General features: G+C 37.5%; 2 protein-coding genes across 3 annotated transcripts; both read right to left on the bottom strand.

Annotated features, from left to right (window-relative positions):
- Positions 1–219: 219 nt before the first annotated feature.
- LOC129721387 (angiotensin-converting enzyme-like) lies at positions 220–17,775 on the bottom strand. Of its 2 annotated transcripts, none has more exons than XM_055673901.1 (8): positions 17,307–17,775; positions 2,542–2,632; positions 2,245–2,421; positions 1,975–2,186; positions 1,309–1,912; positions 1,150–1,258; positions 1,007–1,086; positions 220–907 (listed from the first exon to the last, which is right to left on the bottom strand). In XM_055673901.1, exons 1-8 carry the CDS (start codon positions 17,524–17,526, stop codon positions 256–258), a joined length of 2,145 nt encoding a protein of 714 aa, XP_055529876.1. In that variant the 5' UTR covers positions 17,527–17,775; the 3' UTR covers positions 220–255. The 2 variants fall into 2 exon arrangements, with proteins under 2 accessions (XP_055529876.1, XP_055529877.1); XM_055673902.1 differs by having other exon boundaries at positions 1,309–1,909.
- A 133-nt stretch (positions 17,776–17,908) lies between these two features.
- Positions 17,909–21,444, bottom strand: LOC129721388 (pre-mRNA-splicing factor 38B). Its single transcript, XM_055673903.1, has 6 exons — positions 21,139–21,444; positions 20,957–21,082; positions 20,768–20,892; positions 20,564–20,699; positions 19,978–20,084; positions 17,909–19,908 (listed from the first exon to the last, which is right to left on the bottom strand). Exons 1-6 carry the CDS (start codon positions 21,155–21,157, stop codon positions 19,369–19,371), a joined length of 1,053 nt encoding a protein of 350 aa, XP_055529878.1. The 5' UTR covers positions 21,158–21,444; the 3' UTR covers positions 17,909–19,368.
- Between the last annotated feature and the right edge of the window lie 4,476 nt (positions 21,445–25,920).

Raw genomic sequence — 25,920 nt, 5'->3', positions numbered from 1 at the left:
TATTTCAAAATTTAACCTTTCTGAAACTTCAAAAAATATTCAACATTCTTCCTATTTTCTATTTAAAAAAATAATAATGAATTCAATACTCGTAGAAATAATTCGATTTGGTTCCATACTGTGATGCATAACATATTACACAAGACAAGATAATAGTTAGTAACTTGGCTTTCGGATCAGAAAATTACAATACTTTGGAGTTTTATCTAACGAGAGCAACAACTAACCCTTTTTGATCTTAGCAGTAATATTTTTTTAAACAAATAACTCATCAACGTTAGAATGCTTTTTCCAGCCTACGGGAAGTTTCCACTCGGTTATAATTTTATCTAACATCACATTCAATGGTTTAAAATATTCGATCAGTGGTTGCGATGATATTTCGGTTGTACCAGTTAAAATATCCAGCACTACTCTCCAATGTTCTGATCCTCCTAATCGCAAAGCTTTTTCTAGTAATCTACCGACTCGTTTCGAACCATAAATATCGCAACGATGCAAAGGCATCGGTAACCGGTTTGCCGTGTTGACGTCTCCGAAAATCGATTTCTTGCAAAGGCCTTCCAAAATCTGGAAGCTTAGAAAGTTGGCCAGAAAGTATCGCACGTATGGTGTGTTGTCCGGGAAATGATATTTAGCCGCTGCGTCGAAAAGATCTGTTCGGTCAACCGACGATGCTGGACGGATTCCTTGTTCATTTTCCAGTAGATACCAGAAGTAGGTGTTTGCGTCGGTGTCGAAGTTAACAGTTCCGTCGAACAGGTCCCATCGGTAACGGTCCATTATGTAGGAGAACGGCAGGGCGGGTATTTTGGATAGTCCTATTTGCAGCAGCAGACTATAGTCGAATGAGTTTAGGTCATCATCAAGCTCAGGTTTTAAATATGAAGAATTTAGTAGACCAAGCCTGGAATTTAAAACAAAAAAGGGATTGTGATCGATGAAACCAATGCTTAGGCTTACATAAGGTATTTCGAATTAAGAAAAAATGTCCTCCTACGCTCACCGAACTAAATGAAGAGGGCTCATAGTCGCCAGATGTATTGTGTCTCCTACACTTTCCTGAAATGCTGAATTGGTTCCATCCTGTTGAAGTGATTATAAGGTTATATGATGAGGTGATAACACTTACCTGATAATAAAACTTACCTGGAAAATTGGAGGTTGATTTGAAGCTAACATATAGTACATGATATGTCCCATTTCATGAACAAGAACGTAGAAATCATTCATAGATCTACCAGAACAAGCTATAATCCTAGAAGTCGACTTCAGTATATTTTCGGTATGTTGTCATTGAATTCTTACCTATAATCTCCATATTTGAACATATTAGCTGCCGTTCCATGACACTTAGTTACATTTTCGGAACGCTCGAAAATGCTTTTCGCCCAAAAGGTTTTAGTCATCATCGGCAGCCCCATGGAGGAGAAAAAATCTTCTGCCCTTTTAACGAGCTGTTTAGCGCTGCAGTTGCTTTGTTCAAAGTTACCGTCGATGTCGACCTCATGAGCCAAAATAGCTTTGGCATGCGTTGCCCAATTTTGACTCCACATATCTCCAGCAAGATGAGCCGGTATCAAGCCATTCGACTGCTGCACGTTTGGGAAGGTTTTCTTCAGTTGATATCTGATGACTGCATGCAGTTTTTGGTATAGGGGTTTCACGTCCTGCCATAGCCTTTCAACGGTAGCTCGAAGATCTGGCATTCCTAGTTCCTTTCGCCACATTTCACCAATATCCTGATAACCGGCTCTGCGTGCGCCATTGTTCAAATGAGTGAACAGCTGTTGATATGATTTTTTTAACGGAGGCCCAACAGCTAACCTCCATGATTGCCAAGCCCAGTTTAAAATAGATTCGTCATTCGAAGAATAGTTCGCGATTGACTTGAAGCCGTGCAAGGACTCTGCTGTTTGAGAAATAAATAAAATTAGATCATCATACTTAAGTCTGCTAAAAATATTCAAGAACCTCCTGTCATCAGCTGCTCCATATCTGGTTCCCCATAAAGACACAATGGTTTCGATAGCGAGGTGGGATTTTTTTCACTTTTATTCCCAAAATGCGGATACCGAAAGAAAGTATTTTCCCAGAGCAGATTTTCATTGCTAAAAGTGCCATTAAGACAAACTTGAGCCCCAGTGTAAATGTTTTGCATAAATCCTAACAGACTCGTGATTTCTCTATAAAAGTGATTGATATCAGTATTATGGCTAAAGCGGATATCAAGCTACGCGGTACTTTATTTCTGCATCCGTGTTTTTCGTTGACCGACATAGCAGAGTTAGCGCTCTGTGAAAGTTGGCATTGAAGTCTCTGTATGCCTCCCCTCGGCTACACATTTTTCGCTCCCAGTGAGCTTTACGCACCGTCAGCTGGATTACTTTTTCGACGGTGGCTGTTTGCGTTGGCAATGTGCTTCCGGCGAGGGTGGTGAAAATTGAGAGTAATTGTAAATATATATGGATAGGATACACACTCGGAATAACTGAGCTGACCATCGTCAGAAATTCCACAAAGTAACGTCATCAATCTTACCTTGCGTCCCAGGCGTACACAGCGGCTTCATGGTTGAGCTGTTTCAATTCTGCATTCATCTGGTCGAACCATTGAGTGGCAGCATATGATACTTGATAAAAATTAGTTTAACGAAAATGTTAGTGTTAACTTTTGAAAAACCAAAAGCAAGCAAAGTACGTGCATACATTTTGATCACTTTTGCTCACGAGCATCGAATACCGAACTTTCAAATATTGAAAAGTATTAGGTAACAGCCTGTATAATGTGCGTCCACAAAAGGAGTCAAATCTTTTCCGTTTTAAATTTTTTATTTCAATGAATCAACAAATTATCAATCAATCTAATATGTGCTCACATAAAATTACTTGACAATATAACGATGAGAAAACGCGAAGTTTGTCAAAGCAGTTTTACCAAAATAAGTATTAAAACTAAATTGGAGTAACTCTTAGCTAACATAACTATTTAACAACTTAATGTAATACTTAGTGGAGACTTTTTTTAAGCATCCGTTTCACAAACGAAAATCAAAAATCAACTTCGGCTGTACTTACTACTGCCAAGGTCGATTATTGGAACTAGTTTAATGTAAATCTTTCTACTTTTTATGTTATTTAATTTGATCAATATAAGATCCATTGCGGCAGACAGTGTATGCATCTGGGGAGAGAGAAAAACGAACTGAAAAATACGATACAGACTTGAAAATATATTTAGGTATTTAGTCTGTATCACATTTTTCAGTTCGCTTTTTTTTCGCTTTCCCAGCTGCATACAATGTCTGCCCTAATGAACTTGAATGTTGACGTGTAAAAAGTTGCTCCAAAAATTAGTTATGCGTCTCAAATTTGTATGGGACCACATAAAACAATTTATTTTGAGTAGAAAAAAAACCTAAATTAATCCACCTAGCGGTCAGACCCAGCCTTTCTCATTCAAACTTTTATTTGAAAAAATAGATTTACATGAACGCTTCAATCCAATAAATGTATATTCACTCTTTAGGTTCTAAAATATTTATGTTGTAATCTATACATCTGAAAATGCAGTCCGGTCTGTCTGTCTGTCTGATCCATAGGCTCGAAAACTATCGAACCGATCGACGTGAACATTTGCATGTAGGGTTCTGGTGATGGAGGTTCCTATGATAGTTTGAGACCTCTCCCTCTTCTGGAAGAGAGGGGTCCCATACAAATGAAACATAAACTTTAAATGGAGTAAATGGAACCAAATTTAGCATGTAAATGTTTTTGGGGGTAACAAATATGTCCATAATGGTTCGACACCCCTCCTTTTTCTGGAAGGGAGGGTTTCCATACAAATGAAACACAAATTTCTGCACATCTCGCGAACTAATCAACTAAATGGAACCATATTTGGCAGGTGAATGTTTTTAGTGGTAGCAAATATGCTCCATAATCGACCTCAGGCATCATTTTGGATTGTAAGATGGCAACTTCCGATTTCTGGAAAACAGCCAAATATGGCCGATTCCCATCCAATATATCCGGAACTAAAATCGACCACAGATACCATTTTGAATTCTAAGATGGCAACTTCCGGTTTCTGAAAAACAGCTGAAAATGACCGAATTCAACCCAATATGAGTATTTCTTTAACTAGTATGACGTTCAAAATCCAGAAATTGTCTCCAAATACCATTATGAAATCCAAAATGGCGACTTCAGGTTTCGGAAAAACAGCGGCAAACGACCAAATACCACCCAATATGAGTATTTTCGGAATCGTAATGATGCACTGGAGCCACATATCGACTTCAGAGCACATTTTAATTGTAAGATGGCAACTTCCGGTTTCTGGAAAACAGTCTGAAATGGACGATTCCCATTAAATATGAGTATCTATGAACCAGAAATATGCACAGAAGCTAAAAATTGATCACAGACACAATCTTGAAATTTAAGATGGTGATTTCCGGTGTCTGGCAAACTTTGATCATATCCTATGGCTGATTCGTCGTGCATTTGCAGACATTAGACACATCGCAAGGAATCAATGAATTTGGAACGTTTAAATACTACAATACCACATTTAAATTATGTTGAGGCCACATATATCGATCAAAGCAAGCATAGTTCTAAACAGTCTTTGAATTTCTTTTCTTTCCATAACTTTTGAGCCACATATCAAATTGTTATGAAATTTGTTATTTGTAAGTTTGAGAGATGACTCGTTCGTATGACACTAGTAATGTTCAAATAAATAGTGTAATCTTTGAGATAATAGACTTTTGTTGTCTTATTAATTTAATACATAACGGTTGCTTAAGTTCGAATGAAATGGGAACGTATAAGGCAGCCGATCTTTGAAACCACGTGTTCAATCAAAACTTATCAGTTAACTTTTGACTAGCCCACTCATCTGATAATAATATTGATCAAATCGGTTGAGTAGTTTCTGAGATAATGAAGTTTCGTGATTTTCACATTTCGGTACATTACAGACGAAGTTACAGTTCGATTATAGTAAAATTCAATAGGGTGTTATAAGGCAGCTAGACTTTTCATTTGACACTAATTTTGTGGAAATCAGGTCAGCCATCTCTGAGAAAAGTAAGTGAGTCCAAGCAGTCTTCGGAATATGTTCCTTTTCATAGCTGGATTTCACATTTTTAATCATAACAGGCCAAGTAATAGTCCGATTGCAAAACAAATCAATAGGGTCTTATGGGGCAACTAGACCTTCCATTTGACACTGATTTTATGAAAATCGGTCCAGCCATCTCTGAGAAACATGAGTGAGATTAAACAGTCTTCAGAACACGTTTCTTTTCATAACTTTTGAACCACAAGTTCAATCTTAATAAAATTCAAAAGTTAAGGGTATTTCAGGTAGCCCGTTCATTTGAAACCAATTTTGTTCAAATCGGTTGTGTAAATTTCGAGCTAATGCAAAATTTCGGTTTTGCAAGTGATTGCTATACCTTTCTAGGAGAAAGGCAGTATAACGATGAAAACCATCTCAAAATGTTTGAACCTTGTTTGACCATGATAATGGTTAATTTAAAACCAAAATTTAATGTTTTGATTTTTCTGTATTTACATCAAAAATTGTTTTTTTTTTTTTGAAAACTGGTATGCCTAAAACGGAAAACGTAACTGAAATGGGATCGATTTTTTGTACCGTTTTCGAGTTATGTTATTTTTTAGTTGAATCTCTAAAGCATAATGGTATAAGCAGAAAAGATCATTTGAACTTTTTATTGATTTTGCGGATGTGGATTCGATGCGGATGAACATTGTTGGACTACGTTGAAAAACGTTAAGTCGTCGTTTCGGCAACGATCGGCTGTGATTTGATTCTTTTTGTATAAAATACCTTATCAATCAGAAAATGTCAAAGGCTCAAAAAATTTTTGTTGGTTTGTTTTCGCTTGTAACAAGAAAAGGTGATCGATGAACAATTTTTGTGCAAATATGACCGAACGCATCACTTTACGTACTACGTTTTTGATTCAAAAAAGCAAAGCCTTGGTGCTACATTCTGATTCGGAACTTGACCCTCTGTTTTTTTAATACACAGACTTCGCAGCAAACTGTTTAGTGTACAGGACAATTCTGGGGCTAGCCCTACGATCTTACTCTGACACTAACAGTATTTCCAGAGCCGAGACTCGAACATACGACAACTGGCTTGTCGTACCTCAGGACCAGCTGAGAGATTTCTGATCCAACAAACGTCAATAATTGGCGTAGTTTGGTGAACATTGAACACTTAATTTGAAGTAGTGTGATAAACTTAATCTCCCAGATGGTCTTGAGGTACGATGCTGGCCTTTAAAGCCAGTCGTCGTAGGTTCGAGTCTCGGCTCGGGAGAGACTGTTAGTGTCAGTAGGATCGTAGCGCTAGCCCCGCAATTGTCCTGTACACTAAACAGTCGGCTGCGAAGTCTGTGTATAAATAAACAGAAGGTCAAGTTCCCAATCGGAATGTAGCACCAAGGTTTTGCTTTGATAAACTTAATCTGCTAAATATGTGTTCAGAAGATTCATTGAAAAAAATCCACATATTTAAAACACAGTTTTATACGTATTCCGGAAATCAACCGCCATTTTTAATTCCATGATGGTGATATGAGTATTTCCGGAACCAGGATGATACCTAAAGTTCGAAAATCGTCCTCAGATGATATATTGAAATCCACAAAAGCGACTTCAGGTTTCTAGGAAACCCTCCGAGCTGATCTGGATGTACGATGCTGGCCTAAAACTAATCGTCGCATGCTCGAGCCCCGGCTTGGGAGAGACTGTTAGTGTTAAGGTTCAAATACACATACGGCTTAACGACGCACAGTGCAACGTTCCATAGACAAAAATCAAAAAAGTGAATTTGTTTGAACCAATTCTATGTTTGATACATATTTGCAACATACCTATTGTAATATGATTTAATCCTCATAAGTTCACATATACAGTTATAACGAATGCGTTAAAAAATTGACTTTTTTCGAGTTCGACTGATATGGCTGTAAAATTTGTTCTGCTGACTCATGGGTCAATATGATTGATGCTGCATGCGTAGTTTCGTCAGTGCGTCTAATGTCTTGTTCAGACTACGCCGCATATCACCTGATATCGTAAGATGATATTGGATATCACCTAGGGTGTTCACACTACAGTCAAATGATATGGTTTGACACTTGATTTGGTAATTGAAAAGAGAAGAAAACAAAAACAGGTCAAGGCAAAAACAAGACAACAAGAGCAATCTAATTAGGATACATATGTCAGTTAGTTGGCTCGCACCAACGCAAACTCTCATATGGAATTGTCAAAATGTGCGGTATGACAAGAGCAAAAATATTTCCTTTCTTCTTTTTCGCATGCAACGCGGATTTTGAAATTTGTAGGGTTGCGTCAAATGTCTTTTGGCCGTGATGCCAACTGCTGCAAATTTGGTTTTTATTGGTTTTTAAACATGATATCCGCGATATCATGTAGCCGAGGTGATATCCGATGACAGCTCGATTGTATGGGATATCAAGTAATATGGATTGTGATATGGCCTCGACGCCGGACACCATTTTGGACTCTAAGATGAGGACTCCTGGTGTAGTAAAACAGCCCAAAATGGTCAAACATCAGCCGATATGTGCAGGCTTATAGACGGTTAACACATTCGTTTGATTCGCTTCGTTAGTGTGCCTCTTAGAAGGCTCGTGAATGAGCAACGACCGTCGGCTCTCGCACAAAGAACAGATGGTTGATTGACACTCGCACCGAAGAGATGCACTCTGTCATTTGTTGGTATGTTATGACCCCAGACGCTAAATAAGCTGTGTAATATAAGAAACCTCTCCCAGCTGGTCTCGAGGTACGATGCTGGCCTAACAATCCAGTCGTCCTATATTCGAGTCTCTGCTCGGGAGAGACTGTTAGTGTCAGTAGGATAGTACCGCTAACCCCGCAATCGTACTTTACAACAATCTCAACAATTGGCTGCGAAGTCTGTGTATTATAAAACAAAAGGTCGAGCTCCGGTACGGAATGTAGCACCAAGGCTTTGCTTTTTTAATATAAGAAATGTAGTACCTTTTTTGCACGTCAGAGCATTCGGAAGCACACTTCAACGAAGTCCAGCCTGCTTCCAGATCGATCACATACTGATCGATGGCAGGTACTTTTCAGGCGTTATAGCACAATTCGTGCTAAGATACGTCTTAACATTCAGAGGCTATACGTGTAGATAGTTTCTACAGAGTACACTCAGAAAGTTGTTCGACGGATCGATGAACCAGTCGAAGAGGAGCTGAACGAACAGTGGAAGCACAACCTCGACGTAGTCTGTAAAACAGCGCGAAAGAAAATAGGCATTACAATGGGAACCACGCACAGAGGGATTCCTGAATGTCCAGAAGTGTCGGGAGAAAAGAACCGGGTTTACGCTAACACGTTAGTAGTAGCAAATAGTGTGAGGCGTCAGATGCAGGAGAAATACCGGGAAGCTAAAACTGTCGACAAGAGACTTCAATGCTGTAAAAAAAAGAGAGAAGAGAAGCTTCTGCCATATTTACATATGACAGGGAGGTTAACCTGATTTCGCAGACGGCTAGGTATTGGAAACAACACTTTGAAGTGGTGTAGTACGGTGCGGAAGGTCGGAGAGTCGTCAAGGGGAACAGGAGTGAAATTGTAGAGAATGGACAATCCGTCAACCTTGTACGAGCTGAAGAACCACAGAGCCGCTGGAAAAGACTGGTTACCAGCCAAACGTGTGATACAGGCATACCTGGATTATACACACCCTCGTATATACGCACCCTCGATTTTACGTACTTCGATTTTACGTACATTTTACCTCGATTTTATGCACACTTTTTTCAAACACATTTTTAATTCAAATGTTTTTGGTTTGAGTTGTGCATATTGCAGGATTATATAAATTAGGTATCGTTCACAAAAAAGGGGCTGTCCATATATCAAGTGGGAACTTAGGGGAGAGGTAGAAAGATGTCCACGGTCCATATAATTTTTCGGGCTTGGATGAAAGTTCATCCACGGAGGTCTGAAATCACCCAAAATATGTCCACAAATACGTCAGTTTTGTTACGCGGGGAATACGTTTCAAATGTGTATGGGACCGCGTAAATAAGACTAAATTGAGTTGAAAAAATAACGTAGAAAACCGTCCCAAAACGTTTGAACTTTGACTATATATAATAGTGGTCATTCTGAAGGCCAAAATACAATGTAATAAATTATCAGTATTTACACCAAAAATTGTGAATTTTAAAAAACTAGAATATGATTACTTGTGTCCTGAAACGAAAAACGTGATTAGAATGAGGTTGATATCTTGTGCTGTCTATGAATTATGGAGAAATGCAACCTGCGTAAAAAACCTTACTTTTTATGGATAGTTTGGAGTCGTCCAGTAACTAAGAGTATTTCAATAAAAAACGTCCTTATTTTGATACTTTTTCTCTACTGTCATTTTTAATCTGGCTGAAATTTTGCAAAGATGTTCTAATTGGCCGAAGTATCATTTTGTGCAACTAATTTTTCGAATCACTTTAAAAATATTTGTAATCATCGAATAAATTAACCATTTTCTCAAACTAGTTAATTAAAAAGGGTTATTTCATTCGATGATTACAAACATTTTTAAAGCCAGAACGGTTTTTTCGGTCGATAAAATTTTTTCGGCGAAGTTATAGATAATAATTTTATATTCCTGAAAATGATACACACCGTGAACAAAAAATTAACAAAATAATTATATCACAAAGCTTTGATATGAGAAATTATATCAAAAAGCTCAATTATATATTTTTATATAACAACTACCTTAGCCCAGCTAAACATTTATGGTTATCTGATCATGGAGAAATAAAAAACAGAAAATTTAGATTTTCCATAAAGAGCATACAATTTTGAAGCCAAAACGGTTTCTTTGACTGGTATATGGCGAAATTTACAACAGTAATTTTCATAATAAGATCACACCAAAAAAATATACAAAAAAAAAGTAAACAACACAAGCATAATAATAATATAAATTAAACATCTTTAAGATACACTCTTTAAAAACTGATTTTTTTCTACGAGAACTCCATTTTGCTAGTGAAACAATCATAGTTAACTAACCTTGGAGATATTAATTTAAAAACATTATAGTTTAGGAAAAAAAAATTTTTTTAAATTTTTCTGCAGTGTTTATTTATATTTTTTTTTCGAAGGACGAAACTAATATCTACAACTTTGCTGGAGATGGTTTATCGATAAAACAAACCGTGTTGGCTCTGAAAATACTTTTATCATTATTAGGCACTCGGCCTAGTCAATTCATGAATCAAATTCCAAGCAAGATAAAAGAACTTTTTTCAATAAAAGTCGGCGTTAGAATGAGTAAAAATGTGTGGCCTACATACCCACATATACACTAGACTGGGACACGGTTATATGGGAAAAAAGCGATGGTGTTATTTTTTCGCTCCCATGCACTTTTCGTGTTCCTTATGGATCCTATAACAACTGTGTAATTTTTCAGATCGATCGGTGAAAGCAAGTCTGCAATAGCAGCATGCTGTTGCAGTATTGCTAGTAAAATTCAATGGTGAGCCGTCCGTCAGACATTCAATCAGTTTGGGGTGAATAGCTGTTTCTACAAGCATCGTAGCGCCTTACGGTCTTCAGAAGAGTTTTTCCCAGGAAAGTTTCCTACAACTATCATGTATCGATATATTTTTAGGACCCAACTGGGAATTCATAGAGAATAAGTTTTGAAAAAGTGAATTTTACCATATAAAATCGTATGGAAATTTTAAAAATCGGGCGCAAATCGGGCGTTTCACCGATCGATCTGAAAAGTTACACAGTTGTTATGGGACCCATAAGGAACAAGAAAAGTGCATGGGAACTAACATTTATTTTTTGTCCCACCCTAATATACACACGCACCCATATTCATTGTTTCATTTAATTCCTTTCAGGTATTTTCCAAAAGTGAGTTCCTTGCCATAAACTTAGCGAACCTATACATTAGAGAAATGACAAGACACTCACCGTTAAGGCAACTGTCAACATCAAAACGGATAACGGCGATGCAAAATGATACAACTCGCCCGTTTCGATGTTGACAGTTGCCTTAACGGTGAGTGTCTTGTCATTTCTCTAATGTATAGGTTCGCTACATAAACTAGGGTTGTATCATTTTGCATTGTCGTTATCCGTTTTGATGTTGACAGTTGCCTTAACGGTGAGTGTCTTGTCATTTCTCTAATGTATAGGTTCCCTACCATAAACGGCCCAGTAGAGAACGTCTATTAATAACGTAACGCAAATGATTATCTTCTTCGACTCCCCTTCCCGCTATTTAACTGTTTTTCGGACCTTAAAATTTCATTTATATGGTTTGTCGATCTTTCCAACCCCCTCTTATGACATTACGACATTATAATCGAATGTTCCATTACATGTTTATTTGCAATTTTCCGATTACGGAAATTATTTTTGGGTTATTAAAAATTTTGAAAACCTTGCTTCGATTTTACGCACAATTCGATTTTACGCACATTTCAAAAACGAGAATGTGCGTAAAATCGAGGTATACCTGTAGTTGGAAGCGAGCTAGCGGGTATAGTACAATTCATTGGATCATTCTGGAAGTATGGTGTGAGAGGAAAAATAAAACGAAGTGGTTGAAAGGACTATCTTGCGCTATTTATAAGAACAAAGATTCGATTGTAGCAACTATCGAGGTATAATCCTCCTCAATTCCGCAAATAAAAGTATCTCCCGCATCTTGGTCCATAGACTGAAAACGTTGCACACTGGAAAAAAATGAATCCAAATTTCCACTAATTAGAAGCCACAGGGCTGGCAACCTGAAATATAGCACTTATTAAATAAAATTCGAGGTAAAATTGGTTAATAATCGATTGGTGATATTTTCATCCTATGCAGGACACGGGAAAGGGTCTATATTTCCAGAACTACGCAAAAATAGGGTAAAAAGGCTGGTGATTCGAGAAGTGGGTTGTGTTATTTTTTCCTCCAACAAACATAAATAAACATAAATTGGGAGGCATGACGACAAGAAGGCGTGCACACGGTGGAGCTCGAGACAGAGAGTCTGCGCCTTCCGTGCAGACGAGTGGAAGGTGGCAGAAGCCAGAAGGCACATTGGAAGGTTTCAAGAAGGTACTGACAATTTTCGTAAGGAAGGCGTGCGCATTCGGACCTTCAAGCTGATGAAACAAGGCAGATTACAGTGGGCTGGCTACGTATGGCGGATGAGCAATTGGTAAAGATAATCAATTCAGCACAGACCAGGATAGCTGTCGACGACTTCGAAGCAATCTGAGGATACCATGGGGCCGTTCCTAAACCACGTGGTCATAAAGAGGGGGACGGGGGGGTTTGTCAAAAGACCACGAAAGACCACGCACGGGGGTTAACGAAATGACCACGTGGTCTTTTTTCCTGACTTATAATTTATTGTTGCCACCAAGTCAAGAATGAAGCTTTTGCATTTAAGAAATATAGAATGTAGGTACTGAAAGTTTAATAACGAAAATGTAAAAAATTTAAGCTATTTTGGCAGTTGACAAATGAAAAGACCACGTGGTTAAAGTCGAAAGGAGGGGGGGGGGTTAGCCAAAAGACCACGAAAGACCACGGAGGGGTACGGTGGGCATAAAAAGTGATCAAAATATGACCACGTGGTTTAGGAACGGCCCCCATCTGGTCGAAGTTAGAAATCAGGACACCTTCTGCGGCTCAAATTTGGTCTAAGCTATTTCTATTGTTCAAGCTATAAATTAATATAAGACATTATGTGTGATTTGCACTTTAAAAACACCAAAATACTTATTTACTTATTCAACATATTTCTCAGATAATAAGTTTTCCAGATTAGGACGGATGGTATCCCTAAGCAGACTCTGCTTGCGTTGAATGGGTACTGTTGACGAGGATGCCCGAGCAGCGTGTGTAAGGAGTGACTGGAGAGAAGCTGCCCAAGACGGGATTTTATGGAGGCGAATTCTGGATTCGGAATAGTAACTATGTTTATGATCTGTCGCCTTAAAAGCAAAGTGTAACACAACAAATGATTCTAGTTTTTGAAACTTTCAAAAACACACAACTCCAGGAATGTTACCCTAGTTTACTTCTTCTTCTATATAATAAAAATAAGCTGGAGTCCGAAAATCACGATTTGACCCATGAACGGATCAGTGGATTGGCATGAAAACTTTTAGGTAAGGGTTTCTGGGGCCGAGAAAGGTTACTATGCTGATTTGAGACCCCTCCCTCCTCTGGAAAAAAGGGCTGCCATACGAATGAAACACAAATTTCTGCTTAACGCAAATGAAACCAACTTTGGCAAGTGAAAGTTACTTGTTTTTCCTTTCACTTAGCTTGTAAAGTCAAAATAAACTCAACTTTTCTTTTTTTTTTGTTTTCTGTTGTATCGAGTTGGCGCGAAAGTGATTTTATAAATACAGTTAAGTTTTTATTACGCGGAGGATACATACCTCGTAAAAACGCTTTAATTCGAAAATCCGCGGTAATCCAAAAATCCGCGTAAAAAACCGCATTAATTTTAAAATTCGCGTAAAGTACACCACCAAAGAAAGGGTTAAAAAACCGGTCTAGGCTCTACGACCATTATTGTCTTCTTTGACGGTCATTTCGGATCCATCGGAGTGCGGAGGGGTTTTTTTTTTGACTAAGTCTACTCGATAGACGTTTTTGGTTTCCAACCCGTGTCAATTCGAAAATTCGCATAAAGATCTTTGAATCAACGTGGAAACGCGTAAAAAACTACGATAGTTTCAAATCCCGCGTAAGAACGCGCCAGTCAACTAGAGCGTCTTACCCGGGACATCCCGGGATGGATTTCCCGGGAAATTTCAATTTCCCGGAATTCCCGAATCCCGGGAAATAGTTATTCAAATCCCGGGAAGTATTTTCTTCAATAAGAATTATTGAAAAATCGATATAAACTTACAGACTCTGTACACTGTTGTGCAATGGTGAATGAAATTGTATAGCCATGTGCTCATGAATGACTTTTATTTTCCTCTTATATATTTTGATTCGTGTAAGAAATGCGATTTGCCCATTAGTTGACATTTAACGCACATTTATTTCATCATCATGTGACGATTCGAAAAATACCATTCTTGCAAAACACAAAGACTAGATTGGAGAAAGTAGAATATGAAAGGACTTTTACAAGTGATCGTAGTTTATAGGAAATGCGATTGAGGGAAGGAATATTCCATACCAACGCACACTCAGTATTCATCAATTCATCATCACGCAAGGAGTAGGAGAAATGCTTGCGCGGGAAAGTAGAATATGAAAGGATTTGCACAAGTGATCGTAGTTCATAAGAAATGCAATTGAGAAGAGCAATATACCCTACACTAGGGAACCTGTATATTAGAGAAATGACAAGACATCCACCGTCAGGGCAACTGTCAACATCAAAACGGATAACGGCAATGTAAAATTATACAACTCGCCCGTTTTGATTTTGGCAGTTGTCTTAACGGTGAGTTTCTCGGCGTCTCTCTGGTCTATAGGCTGACTACCCTACACCAACGCACTCTATTCATTCATCATTTCATCTTCGCGCGAAGACGCGAGAAGTAGGCGAATTCCTTGCACAATTAAAAGATCGCCATTGTATCACCACGCGAGGACGAGAATGGGGAAAATTGGATCAGCGTATATAAAAAGACGTGCACAAGCGATTGTAGTTTATAAGTTTGATTGCAGCAGACGAAGTACACAAACAAGGGAACAAACAGAACTTCTAATTAGAGATTCCGCACGTGAATGAAAACAGTTATTAGTTTGTCACCGTCGTAAACATCAAGTCGAGAATAATCATATTGAAAAAGGTTTGTCTGTCATCCAGCAGCAGTTTCGAATCTATTATTACAGTTAACTACCGTGCTGGATCGAAACCCGTACAGTATCGAAATCCGTACACCTTGATGTTTTTCTTCAGTTTTAAGCATTATAAAAGTGAAAATTCATATGATAGTTACATGTACATATCCGTTGAGTTGTTGGCCTTCTGTTAAATTAAACTATGCGCCAGTAGGCCATGAAATAAAAATATTAAAAATGAAAAATCAATCGTGTATCGGTTTCAGTTGTCATTTCGTTGTATCGTTAGAGAATTTACTAAGGAAACGTTCTTCTGATAAAAACGATTTCTAAGTGGGATATAAGTGTTTTACTCTGTGAATCTTTTTAAAATTGATGGAAAAGGTAAGTCTTTGTCATTTTCGAGCTGTATATTGTCTAATAAATAGTGTAAGTTGTATTTAATCAACAAAAACTCTGCCGTACGGATCTTAATTCTTTTTATTTGCTTGAATCGAAATCCGTACAGCGTGTGTATCATGCATATATTGTTGACCTTTCTTCTTGTTTTCAGCATATAATGGAAGAAAACAAGTATAAATATACGGCAAACAATTTTAAACGAGCTGTGACTGAGGTGCGCAAGGGAAAGTCGTACCGAGAAGCTTCGAGAGGTTCCGGCGTTCCGGTTACTACGAAACGCTACGAAAATTGCACTATTTCAGCTGATATCAAGAATTAGAAAATCGTGTGAAACTTTAGGAGCCAGTTGATCCTCAAAATATACTTATTTGGTAATTCAAAGATAAATTATGAATAAAAGATGTTCATTTTTGTACTTCTTCATCTATACGGAGTTTGATTTATTGTTGTATGGACTTTGATCCAGCCTATATCGCGTGTGTGCGGATTTCGATTCAAAAGTGTACGGGTTTTGATTCAGACAAAAAACTGTGTACGGATTTCGATTTAAAACATGTTCTATTCAAACATGATTTTTTCGTGTTTCGGAGTGATTTTTAATCATTTTGCTGGAAAATAGTGATAAAATATAAGTAGACCTATAAGTAAACATGTCAGTTTAAAGCAATATGTGATTTCTTGATTTTATATTGACCGTCGAAGATTATTGTGTGCTTAGATGTACGGATTTCGATCCAGCACGGTATTCATTATTGCAGAAATGGCAGGAGTCTGGCAATATTTCAAGAAGGTGCCCGGCGATAAGGAAGCGCAATCCTTGAAATGTCCACAGCAACTCTCGTGCAAGGGTTCATCTACCAGTGGTCTTTTACGACACTTGCAGAACAAACACAAAATCACCGTAAAACGACCATCCTCTAAAGAAGCGGTAACTACAAACCCAAGTCCTCGTAAAGTGTCGAAGCTAAGTAGTCCTCCTACAGGATCTTCGTTGATGTAGTTTGTGAAACAAAAATTACCAGCCAAACTAATGAACTTTATTAAATTTTTCGAGAATTGATCATCTTTTTAAATATGTTTTAGGAATTCGATTCCTTTTTTCATTTTATGTGACAAAAATAAATTCCAAATTAAATAAATCGCAGTTATTTTACGTTTCGTTCAAAATTTTTTTTACATCCCGGGATTTTCCGGGAAATCATATTTATATTTCCCGAATCCCGGGAAGCTAAAAACAGTCGGGTAATGGACGCTCTACAGTCAACTCTCTAGTGCCCAGGTTAATTTCTAGACTTGTTTCGGTAAAATCACTATGAATCATTTATAAACACTTTTTAAGTATTTATTGAAGCTTTTTAGAACTTCGACTGAAGCCCGCCTAATGGCGACATTGGCCACTAGAGGGTTAGAAAAACGCGTAAAAAACTCGTAACAAATCCACGCAAAAACATGACTGTATACTTATTCAACCCTTTATAAGGCAGTGGCATCTATATTGCCACAAACAACTTTCGGTTTTTTTCTGCTTGATAATTACGAGCTATGATCAGAGATCGGAAATAAACTATAAAATTTAATGTCATTTTTTTAGCCTCGACCCGGTAAAGGATTAAGTAATTTCAAATCAGCCTGAGTTTTGCACTAATCTTCACGATTTTTAAGTAATCCTTATGATTGTGTTTATTAGAAAATTTTTGTTGGTTCTGTTTTTAACGAAAAGACTGCAGCTTAGCTTGTTTTATTGCTCTTGCAATGTAAATTCACATATTATAAAATATACCATAAATTAGTCTCACGTCCTATTTCGTTGAAACTAGTCAAACTGTTATCTCATTGTTTAAATATATTGCAATATATCCTGCGAATGTTTTTACTTCATTTTGATGTTTAAAAATTATTTGAAATACTTTGTGCTTCTATTTTATGTATTACACTTAAAATGCTATTAGTTTAATCACTACTTGATCACTAGGTTAAACGTGATTCGATGACAGCTAACGCGAAATGTATTACCTTTACTAGAATAATCCAATCCCGATGAATAAATAATGCAACTGGTTAAAACACCGATAACGGACAAAAAACACATCCTTCTAGCAAACTGCTTGTGCGTTACATTTTCTGACGACTGGAACTGGCAACGGCTCGTCTCATCGCTTATATTGCAACAGATAAAGTGTGCGTTTGCGCAGTATACGTCGTATTTCGAATTCCTGATCCGCCCGGAAGCCATTTAAGACTAATGAACGGACAGCTTTTTAATTTTGAAGTTTTATTCAATAGCATTAAATGAAAATCTATTAAATTTTCTCGAAACCACATTGATTTGCATTTTCGATCAAATTTACTAAATAAATTATGCATTGGCGGCAGATAAAGGTTTTATGTCCAACAACCAGAAACATCAGTTCGCACTTAATATACAGGGGGTAAAATATTGCTATCTAATATTCATAGTACGTTAGTACTATGTACCACGCATAGAGTACCACGCACTCTTGAAAAAATTGCATATGATATAGGCTGTTATTATTCATATAGTTTTGAACATTATTTCATTTATATGTTTTTTAATTTGCACAGCAAAAAAAAAGAATAACAAATGACAGATAAAGTTATTTCGAAATACAGTAATATTCTTTATTATCGTATTTTTTCTGTTTCTTTCAATGTATGTTTGAGTACTGCCGTCGAAGTTTCATGTTACACTTTATTCGCTCATCTTGTTACACAGCTACGTACGCTAACGTTTTCATAAACGCGTGATATCGGTCGAGAACATCTCGACAATTTACTAGCAGCAGCCGGGCAGAGTAACGGACAGAAATCTTATCTTGAAACAACATTCAACGGGTTTGCTTCGCAAATTCGTTAAAGTCGTTGGATTTTCGCCTGCCAAAATGACTGCTTGCTGCTAAAATCTGTTGGAATAAAACTTCCGCTACAACAAGTCCAGTCTACAGTTGCGTTTTAGAGTGTGAATGTTGTGTTATGTGTAAATTGGTAAGGATAGGTATGCGTATTAATCCTGAGCCGATATTTCCGTTTTCTACACACTCCCTACTATACCTTATAAACTAATGGATTTCCCGCTCAAAATCAGAAATCAACTAATACGAGCGATTTTTTCGCATTTGCTTCTTTTGTGGGTTAGAGGGTCTATACCGTGCTTGCGTGATAGTAGTGAAAAGTGATAAACGAATTGTATTATGGCAAAACAATGGATACACATCAGTGCTGATTCAGATTCACTCTCTATGCTAACTCTATTATTTGAGGTAGAATCTCTTCGGAATTTGCTTCCATTATTACAAGTAGTGTATCCATCGAGATGCGTGATATTTAACGGTAAGCTAGAAAAGCGTGAATGCTACAGAGAAAGTTGAAATTAACATGATAGGATCTATTGGAAAATAACTGTACGACGGACTGCACGGAATGGCTACTTGCTAGGATTGCTTTTGCAGTGGAAAGCTTTTGATTTCATGTCTACCCGTTTTTGTTGTAATCTACGCTCTGCAGATAACATTGTAAAACCTACTAACAGAAAATATATCAGCCTGCAGTTTTCCACTTCGTTACTGATTGTGCATATCTAGCCGGTCTGAGCCTACCATTGCAATCCGTCTGTCATAATATTTCTTGTATTATTTGTGAACTGGTGTATGAGGTAAAATGATGGTTGAGAAGGATTAAAATAAGAAACAATGTGAGAAAAAATGTATGTATCCCGTAATGAAGTTGCTGCTATTCGCCTGTAAAGGTACTTAGTGTTTCAGCTTGTGTTGAAAGTATCTAGCATTTGAGAGTCGCAATGCTAAGACCACTGACAGACAGACATGAAAATGTTTTACCGTATTCCAATTTTGTTTAGCTTTATCGAAATACTCCTCGCAATTGTGTTAAGCGCTCGGAAGAGTATTGTTTAAGTTTGACGTTTAAATACTTTTCAACTTACTTTGCTTTAATTCGCGAATGAGGCAGGATTTCTAAATCCATTGTCCTAATATGTTTTGCAATTTTTACCTAGTTTTTTTTTGTTAGAAATAGTCAAACTATCTGCATCTAAACTGCGCTAACGGTACTTTCGCTCTCGGTCGTAATCTCTGTCACGATCCCGTCGCTCTCGATCTCTCGATCGTGAACGAGATTTTCTCTCCCGACACTTATTCCTGCCGCGATCATAATCTCGATCACGATCCCGTCTGTCTCGGAAAGGGTCTTTTTCTCGCTCTCTATCCCTTTCCCGATCTCGTTCACGTTCTCTTTCGCGCCCCCGCCGTACGTCATCGTCGCGATCTGTTCGCGAAGATCGTGCTGGTTCCCGGTCACGATCGCAATGACCACTTAAATCGGGACGCTTTCGGCTGGATTCACCGCTTCCACGATAGTCCTCTCTTGCAGCCGGTACGCCAGGACGTTCGTATGGTCGTCCACCACTTTTACTGTAGCGATCACTCGATGGGTCGGCAAAAGACACGTTGTTTTCTCTAGCAAACTGGTCTAACTTGGATTCAATTTGCTTTTGTATTGGAACGGGTATGCGCGGAAACAAGGTGGAAAACCAATCCAGTTTAGTGAGCCACTGACGGATCATATTGCCGATTGTCATTGTCTGTTTTTGAAAAGATTGAAAGTGAATAGATTGCAAGGGGTAATGTGTATACAGCATATTAGTACCTACCTGTCCACCGCCAGCTTTAACATCTATTTCTTCCTCATCGAGTAAGTAAGATTCGTACCAATCGTAAAGATCTCCTGGAGGTTGAGTGAATCTAAGGTACATAAAACCTGACGGAGCGTACGTCAATCATCATGAAAATGGATAAGCATATTTGAATCCAGAAATGGGAAATACCATAACATAGTTTATTAAAAGTACGTGAAAAGCCGTATTAAAATATTTTTTTTTGTAATAGGTCCCTCAACATCAGTAGGTAAATAGATAGGCTTTAAAATATCTCGAGCAAAAACCTAGTGTTCAACAGTATATGGTCGGCGTGCGACCAGACCGAACCAAGCGCCAAAAACATTATTTCGAGTAATCGGCGATCAAAGTTTAACCACCCCGTATGTTTCCTGCAAGCTGCTGCAGAGAGTTTATGTTATAATACCATTATGAACTGTTTAAATGATTCATTTTTTTTCATGAAAGATAGATTATCAGTTTTGACATCCACTGGCGTTAAAAACTCAATTTTTAAAAAAGTGGCGCTTGGTTCGATTTTGTCGCACGCCGACCATATAACTTTCACAAACCAAACACTCACCCAAAGCTCTAATATACGGCGAGTCTCCGTGAGACAACAGTCCGTTGACCTGCTTTCGGGTTAACCGCAATGTATACAGCTTATACAGTAGACAGAAGGCGGTAGACACGATGCCTCCAGCACCAACTCCTCGAACCTGTTGAAAAATATATATCACGTTTTGCGACTGTGCATTGCACTAGAAACAAGAATTCAGTTGCATACCCCACCGCACATTCCCGTCTGGCCGGAAGTTTTACGTGATCCCCGTTCCCAAGGTTCCAAGTGTTTGACTTGGTAGTAGATTTCGTCCACGACTTCATGGTAAGTCTTAAGTTTGAACAAGGACACTAAACAAAAGAAATAAAACTTTTGTTAGTAAGCTATAGTTCTGTCATCTGCAGCAGATGATACCTTTGAAGTAGCTAGAACCTTGGATGTTGGCCAGAATCAACGGGTTGAGGTTCATTGTACTTTCGTTTCCCCATAGTGGCAGGGCGTTGTTTTGCTTTGCCGATTTCTTCGGTGGGTGTTGTTGGTCTGGATGTATTTCGTTACATTGTAGGGTATGTCCTAATCATAATTCAACCACTTACCTTCGTACTCTTGATCCATTGTTCGATAAGCAGGTTTCTTATTATGCTAAGTGGAAGTGGAAATCAATGGTTTCCACACCGTTCGATATTTTAACCGGCTTCCAATTACCATTTGATGAAAAACATATCCATTTAATGGCCGATAACTCGCTGGTCGCCGTCCTAAATTTACTTGCCAAAAAGGAAACAAAAGTGAATAAAGCTGAATGTTAAATTTTGAGAAATAAAAAGATTTTTTTTTGCCGCGATGCCAAACGAACACACGACACTCGACAGATTCCCGTTTTTTGGTGAATCTGCTAGTACAACGTTTTTTTTTTCAACGTTTCATCTAGTACTTCTCGTATGTTAACACTCTTTCAAAAAAGTACTCATTGAAAACATGAAAATGGACCATGTGCCATCGAAACGTATCAAATGGGTTGTTTAGCTGTTCACGAATTTTATATTTTTATACATCAGCTAGAAGAGCGTAATTTTCTGAACAAAACTTGATTTTTTAAAAATTCATATCATTGTCCTTCAATGTTAAAATAAAGAATTAAAAATCGCTCTAAATCGCAACAATGACAGTTGGTACATGGGCGAACTGTAATCGTAGCGATTTCGAGTAGTTTTAATACTTGATTTAAAAAAACGAGGGACAACGTTATAAATTTTTTTAAAATCACGTTTTGCTTAGAAAATGCAGCTCTTACAGATAATACAAAAAACTGATATAGCTAAACTACCCAATTGGGTTGTTTAGCTATTCACGGATTTTCGATTTTTATATATCATCTGAAAGAGTGTAATTTTCTGAGCAAAACGTGAGTTTTTACAACTTTATATCATTATCCTTCGATTTTTAAATGAAGAATTAAAATTCGCTCCAAATCGCTACAATGACAGTTGGTATATGGGCGAACTGTCATTGTAGCGATTTCGATCAGATTTCGAGCAGTTTGAAATCTTGATTTAAATTGCGAAGGACAACGATAGAAAATTTTTTTAGATCACGTTTTACTCAGAAAACGCAGATCTTTTAGATGATATAAGTAACTGATATAGCAAAACAATCCAATCATTTCCACAAATGAATATCTTCCGTTATTAAAACAATCTCACTCTTATGAAGATAGTATACACACAGACACACAGACGTGCCACTCGATGACGATTTCATCGACCAGAAAAATAACGATAATTTTGCAATTTAAGCAAGCGTGCACATTCATTATCAAAGACAAAAACCTTCCCGCATAATCCAAAACCATTGCTGAAGCGGTAAGGACTTTAACTGTACTTAATGAAGTATGGTAACTGTTCGTGATAATATCTTTTATCAGTCATTACTGTACTAAATTGAATGACTTAAACTATTGAGCTACAATATTATATTCAGTATTCCCAAAAAGGATAGTGAGCACTATTTGTTCACCACACCTTCAACGGTTGTAGCTCCATCGAAAAACGAAGAGATATCTTCTAGCAAACGCTGTAGTCGCAGGTTTTTGTCAAACTATAATGGAAGGTAATCAAATTGGTCACAAATCTTTCGGCTTTAGTATTTATACAATAATTTTCTCCATCCAGTATCTCCGAGCAGAACGAAGTTGAAGTTGACATTGCACGACGAATGCAAAACAGCGCCCCTCGCAGCCTGGAAGAATACAAATATGACTACTCACAAAGAGAAATATAATACATGGCTGGCAAGGATGATATCTGCAGGTGAAAAACAAAAACATCATGTTATTGCAAAAAATAAAGAAATCGTCACTAACAATCTTTATAATCAAAACAATATCACGACTATTCCTCGAACGATTATCAGAATATAAATCAATATAAATATACCATTCATGAAATGATATCTGAACAACTGGAAACTACTGCAAAATAACATATGCAGGGCTGCGCAGCTACACAACCTCCATAAACTACTCAAACAGAGTTTTTTTTACAGAGGTTGGTACTTTTGAGTAGTTCATTTTGTACCAACTTTTTTGGAAGATTTCTTCTTGAGTGTTACGTATGTCTTATGTATGTGCCAACAGTTTCTCCCGAACAGAGACTCGAACTCACGACGACTGGCTTGTTAGGCCAGCGTCGTACTTCGAGACCGTCTGGGAGATGAAATTTTGGTGCTAGTTGATGATAATTACGTGCCATTGGCATCCCTATACCGAAAAACAGTGATTGACAATGAACTAATGTCCTGGGCTCAAACTCATTTGTGCTCACTGTCAGCTGCCAGAAAAAGGTGTATGAAAAGTGCCGGTGATATGCTATCTCGTTTACACATACGTTGAGATGTTCGCCCTTGAAACATGGCGCGATGCCATTGGACTGGATAATTATATTTACTGATAGTAGAAGTAGAAGCTACAAACAATAGTTTGTTTACTTCATTTTCGACCATGGCTTTTAATGAATTTCTTCGGAAGTATTAGGCAATCCACGGGTGACGTTTCATTGCTTGTACGTTTGTTATTGTTGTTGTTTTTCAAGTGCAAAACTAAACACAACTGAACACGAGATCTTCTAGTGTCGGAAAATAAATCTAACCTGGTATTCTATTGTTGTGTGAAGGATTGCTTCACGCAACACTAGAGCAACCGGTCGGGCAATTTCTGTTTTTACGCTTTTCGATCCGCGTTGCATCCAAGTTGCGACCGTTCGTACAAACCTGAAGCTGTCAAAAGTTGAAAACAAACTGAAATCAGATCGCAACTGTCTCGTGGATTGCCTTATTGCGAATGGCTCAGTCTGCAGAAACAAGCTAACTTTCAATACAACACTGATAGAACGGACACGTAAACGGGACCAGACAACAACTAACTTTCAAACTAACAAATTATTACTCAACCTTTTTTGACAGCATATTGTTTGCTTCATTTTTACTTGGGTTGTTTAGCTAGTCATGGATTTCTGAGTTTTATATATATTAGCTGAAAGAGTATAATTTTTCGAGTAAAACGTGATTTTTGCAAATTTTATACCGTTGTTTTTCGATTTTTTAATGAAGAATAAAAATTGCTCTAAATCGCTTGGATGACAGTTAGTACATGGGCGAACCACATACATAAGACATACGTAACACTCAGGAAGAAATCTTCCAAAAAAGTTGGTACAAAATGAACTACTCGAATGGTACCACGCTCTGAGAAAAATCACTGTTTGAGTTGTTTTTTAAGGCAGTGTACTTGCGCAGCCCTGCATTTGTCTCGTTCCTACTCGAAAAATACTGCATTGATTTTGTAAATAACTTTTTGACAGTTCCTTATGGGATTTTCTTTGGGGCTCGATAAGGCCGAGAAAACAAATTCATTTACAGTCGCCGGTCGATAACTGCAAGACTATTAACTGCAATGCTTTTTAACTGCAAGACCGATAACTGCAACAACTTTGCAGTTACCGGACCGCAATCCGTCAAATCTGATGTCAAAGTCATATTTGACATTGGAGTGACAGATCTCGCGGGGGGGATTCTAAATGCATTCGAAAATGAAAATTGTTGTATTGTAGAAACATTTCAAAAGGACTCTTTCATTTCCCTCGATTTTTTTTTGAATTCGTTTACTTGTTGTCTCTTCATTATAGATGGGAGATTATAGATCTCCAATATAAATCAATGAAGCAAAATCGCTATGTTATGTGGTTCACTCTCCGTAATTATTATAAGAGAAATATCCCTTGTGCATTGTTTGGCTAGCTTCTACTACTCAGCGAGGCAGTGCATAGTAGATCACAAACTATATTTTGTGACTTAGCCCATTTTACGAACTGCATTTTGTCAACGGTTCCGAGCTTTCTGTCGAGATTTCATTCATCAATTGAGTTCAGAAACGTCTCGTAAAATGGTCTATTGTAGTGATGAACTTTATCTTCGCCTACATATTGGTTATGTAAAGTAGTAACAAAAACGCAATAAATTATGATGCGAAAATATGAATATCAAATTGATTAATCGTAAATCTTGCCTATTTTAGTTTTCTGCTGTTTCATGCCACTATTTCATTAAAAAAATACCTATCGACATCATTGAAAACCAAAATGATAGTGACGGACCCCCCTCTTAATTTTGTCATGTGTCAAGTGTTGCAGTTATCGAACGGCATTCGATAACTGCAATGTAAACATGTTGCAGTTATCGAACGGCATTCGATAACTGCAATGTAAACATGTTGCAGTTATCGAACGACGACTGTAGTTCATTATTTATCGAGGGCGAGGTACGGAGTACTATGAGGCAACGTGTACCAGAAAAAACGCCAGTGTTACGTATGTCTCATGTATGTGGGCGAGCTATCATTGTTGCGATTTCGAGCAGTTTTTATTCGTGTTTTAAAAATTGAAGGACATCGATAGAAAATTTTTGAAAATTACGTTTAGCTTAGGAAAGGCAGCTCTTTCAGATGCTATAACAACTGATATAACTAAACAACCAAATTAGATTTAAACCGTATAAAGAGCTTTCTACTAATCAATATTCGGCATTTGAGCCCATTGTCACTTATTTTGGTTAAAAAGCAGGGGTTCTCGTCTTTGCTTAGTGACATGTTTGACATATGTCATTTTCGAGCATCAATATAAATTCCGTGTTAGCAGCTAGAACGATTAAAACGTTCTGAACATAAATACAATTTTACATTTAGGGCTTAATTTGTGTATCTAGAACTTCGCAAAATTTTATAATATTGAAAATATTAAGGTAAATTCAATTTAATTTTCTTATTAAAATACAGATGTGACCGGAATTATTATATTCATTCCATTCATTCATATTGTTCATATTAG

This window comes from Wyeomyia smithii, chromosome 2, assembly GCF_029784165.1.
Source record: "Wyeomyia smithii strain HCP4-BCI-WySm-NY-G18 chromosome 2, ASM2978416v1, whole genome shotgun sequence".
NCBI classification, from domain to species: Eukaryota; Metazoa; Arthropoda; class Insecta; order Diptera; family Culicidae; genus Wyeomyia; species Wyeomyia smithii.
This window is presented reverse-complemented; position numbering and strand designations above follow the sequence as displayed.

Bases quoted from the DNA above. Each gene is read 5' to 3' on its own strand.
- LOC129721387 (XM_055673901.1), bottom strand. From the start codon at position 17,526: ATGGCTTCCGGGCGGATCAGGAATTCGAAATACGACGTATACTGCGCA. The intron at 2,422-2,541 runs GTAAGATTGATG...CCTCGCCGGAAG, and splicing joins GTGTACGCCTGGGACGCAAG to CACATTGCCAACGCAAACAG. The intron at 1,259-1,308 runs GTAAGAATTCAA...GTCGACTTCTAG, and splicing joins TTCAAATATGGAGATTATAG to GATTATAGCTTGTTCTGGTA.
- LOC129721388 (XM_055673903.1), bottom strand. The intron at 20,085-20,563 runs GTGAGTGTTTGG...ACGCTCCGTCAG, and splicing joins GCCGTATATTAGAGCTTTGG to GTTTTATGTACCTTAGATTC. The intron at 19,909-19,977 runs GTAGGTACTAAT...TTTCAAAAACAG, and splicing joins TTAAAGCTGGCGGTGGACAG to ACAATGACAATCGGCAATAT.